The 2,600-nt window shown below is 36.3% G+C and overlaps 1 protein-coding gene across 1 annotated transcript in view; it reads left to right on the forward strand.

Moving 5' to 3' along the window:
• The window catches only part of CUNH12orf50 (chromosome unknown C12orf50 homolog), a 44,600-nt gene that overhangs the window by 24,623 nt on the left and 17,377 nt on the right, over positions 1 to 2,600 (forward strand). Inside the window, exon 8 of the mRNA XM_023725800.1 lies at positions 1,001 to 1,192. Coding sequence (XP_023581568.1) covers positions 1,001 to 1,192 — 192 coding nt within the window. The remainder of the gene's footprint in view (positions 1 to 1,000; positions 1,193 to 2,600) is intronic.

A 2,600-nucleotide genomic window follows, 5' to 3' on the forward strand; every position in this document is an offset into this window, starting at 1 on the left:
TCTTAGCCTTATTTTTCTTTATCTGAAAAATTACCTTGTTGTACTACATAGTCTCAAAGAATCTTTCTAGCTCTAAAGTTATTGGTTCTTTTAATCATAATACCAAGTCCTTTTTAGGTTTTTTTTCAAATTAAAATACTCAGTATAACTGAATTGTGTTAGAAAGCTTTGTTTGCAAACACTGCTAAGAGTATTAATCTTTGGACAATGACTTCCTCATTTTGTAGTTATTGCTAGCTATAATCTGTAAATAGCCAAGAGGTATGATAAAATATGTCCTTTATAGTTTTACCTGCCCTTACTGTGCTTAAGAGTCCCCCAGTCCCATTCTGCCGGGTACCTCTCAGCCACAGACTAACAGACTAACAGCCACAGACTAACTAAAATGTGATTGGGAGGCTGCACATACTCTCCATCTAAATACTAACCAATAACCACCAGCAATGTGTTTAAATTTAAGTCAATTAAAATTCAATAAAATGAAAAATTTAGTTCCTCAGTTGCACTAACTGCATTTTAAATGCAATAGCCACGTGTGACTAATGGCTATCATATTGGACAGCACAGGTTTAGAATATTTCCATCACTGCAGAAAGCTCTATTGGACAGCCCTGCCCCTAAGCTTAAAACAAGCGGAAGTTGTCACATTTAAAATATTTTTGGAACACTAATTTGCACAATTGCACAACTGGCAAATTTGGTGTAAAATTGGTTGTCGTTTTCTTTTGTGTGGCATTATTAAAAATATTGTCATAATTATATCATTTACACATTGCATATATGGGCGTGTGTTATGGATTTTTAGCATTTTGTTAGTGACAGTATTTGAGGACCAGTGCAGCAATTAGGGAATTTTAATGATGCATGCTAAGGATAAATACATATATATATCTATTTAGAAATGAGTGCGCCCATCATATAATGTTTGCAAAGTGAAATACCAACTGAAACATTTCTTTTACTAATATTGACATTTTATTTTCTTAATTTGCTTCAAAAGATAACAAGGACAATCCTCATCCAAAGCGTTCCCTAACTACCCGACTAGTACCTACAACGCATGTATTAAATGCTACTGAGAATATCACTATGAAGTGCAGAGAGGACCCCTCTTCAAGTGAGACATTAGCTCTATCGCTTTTTGGCCTTAGATATATTTGTCTTATTATGGATTTGATTGCTTGTTTGAAATAGATTTTTTAAAAAGAAAGAAAAAATGGTTTGAAAATTATTCAGAACTAAGAAAGACACAATATTCCTCTACAAACTCTGGCAATGAATTTGTGATGTAGGTCCTAGTAAACTATGTGCTTCCCCACTCGTTTAAGTATTAAAATTAATGTACTACCTACTGAGAAGATTCATTAGTATAGCATTTTAAATTTCACCCATAGTGGAATACATTGACAACTTTTTTATTATATTTTGGATTCTCCATCTTGATTTGACTTCTTAACATTCAGTACACTGAGCAACTTCCCTTAATAAAACTAAGATTCATGAATCTTCCTCTGTTTCCTCTCCTCCCTCCCTCTTTCCTTTATTTCATCTATGAACTCCTGTAATATTCTTGGGTCCCTGCTAAGCGCTGAAGGGAACCACGATTGCTTACTCCCAGAAGTTCAGCTTAGTGGTGCTTGTTAAAAATATGGGTTCCAAATCCTAGGACTGGGAGCTTGGGAGTGAGGGTGGGTTGTGATGGTTGAAGAGGAGATAGTAAATCAGAGCTTCATTGAGAACTTAAAGCTAAAACCGAGGCTAAGAGATAGGGCAAAGACAGACTTAGTCCTGGTGGTGCAGTGGTTGCTATGGCGTGCTACAGCTACTAACCAAAAGGTCGGCAGTTCAAATCCACCAGCCACTCCTTGGAAACCCTCTGGAGCAGTTCTGTTCTGTCCTATAGGGTTGCTATGAGTCGGAATCAACTCGATGGCAATGAGTTTGGTTTGGTTTTTGTAGAGAGCTCAAGGAGCCCTGGTGGTACAGTGGTTAAGTGCTTGGCTGCTAACTGAAAGGTCAGTAGTTTGAACCTACCAGCTGCTCCACAGGAGAAAGATGTGGCAATCTGCTTCTGTAAAGAGTACAGCCTTGGAAACCCTAAGGGCAGTTCTCCCTGTCCTATAGGGTCACTATGAGTTGGAATCCACTCGAGGACAACGGGTATAGAGAGCTAATACATTCTACACAGTGCACTTACTGTTCACTTTCTCTGTGCAGTAGTCACTTGTGAATGTTCAGGAGCCCAGTACTGAGAAATAACAGAGAATGCCCCTGTTGACCAAATTGCTTCAAGATTCTTTGGAGAAATATACTTTAGAAATTCTTGGAAAATTAAGGATACATAAAAAATATCTCTTGATGTAATAATAAAATATGAAAATGAGAAATGAATAATTTATTGATCTGAGCACCTGCAAATCCCGATTGTTCAATCTTGTTTGACCAAACTATCTGTACACTCAACTTCTTAAAATCTTGAAAGAATACTAAATTCACTAAAAGTATCTTATATGAATCTAACTTTTTGTTTAGGAATTTTGGATAAAAAAGTACAAAAAGATGCATGGTCAAAATAACAATTCTAAAATGCCTTAATAATA

The sequence above is a fragment of the Trichechus manatus genome, unplaced genomic scaffold (assembly GCF_000243295.1).
Source record: "Trichechus manatus latirostris isolate Lorelei unplaced genomic scaffold, TriManLat1.0 scaffold00412, whole genome shotgun sequence".
In the NCBI taxonomy this organism is placed as follows: Eukaryota; Metazoa; Chordata; class Mammalia; order Sirenia; family Trichechidae; genus Trichechus; species Trichechus manatus.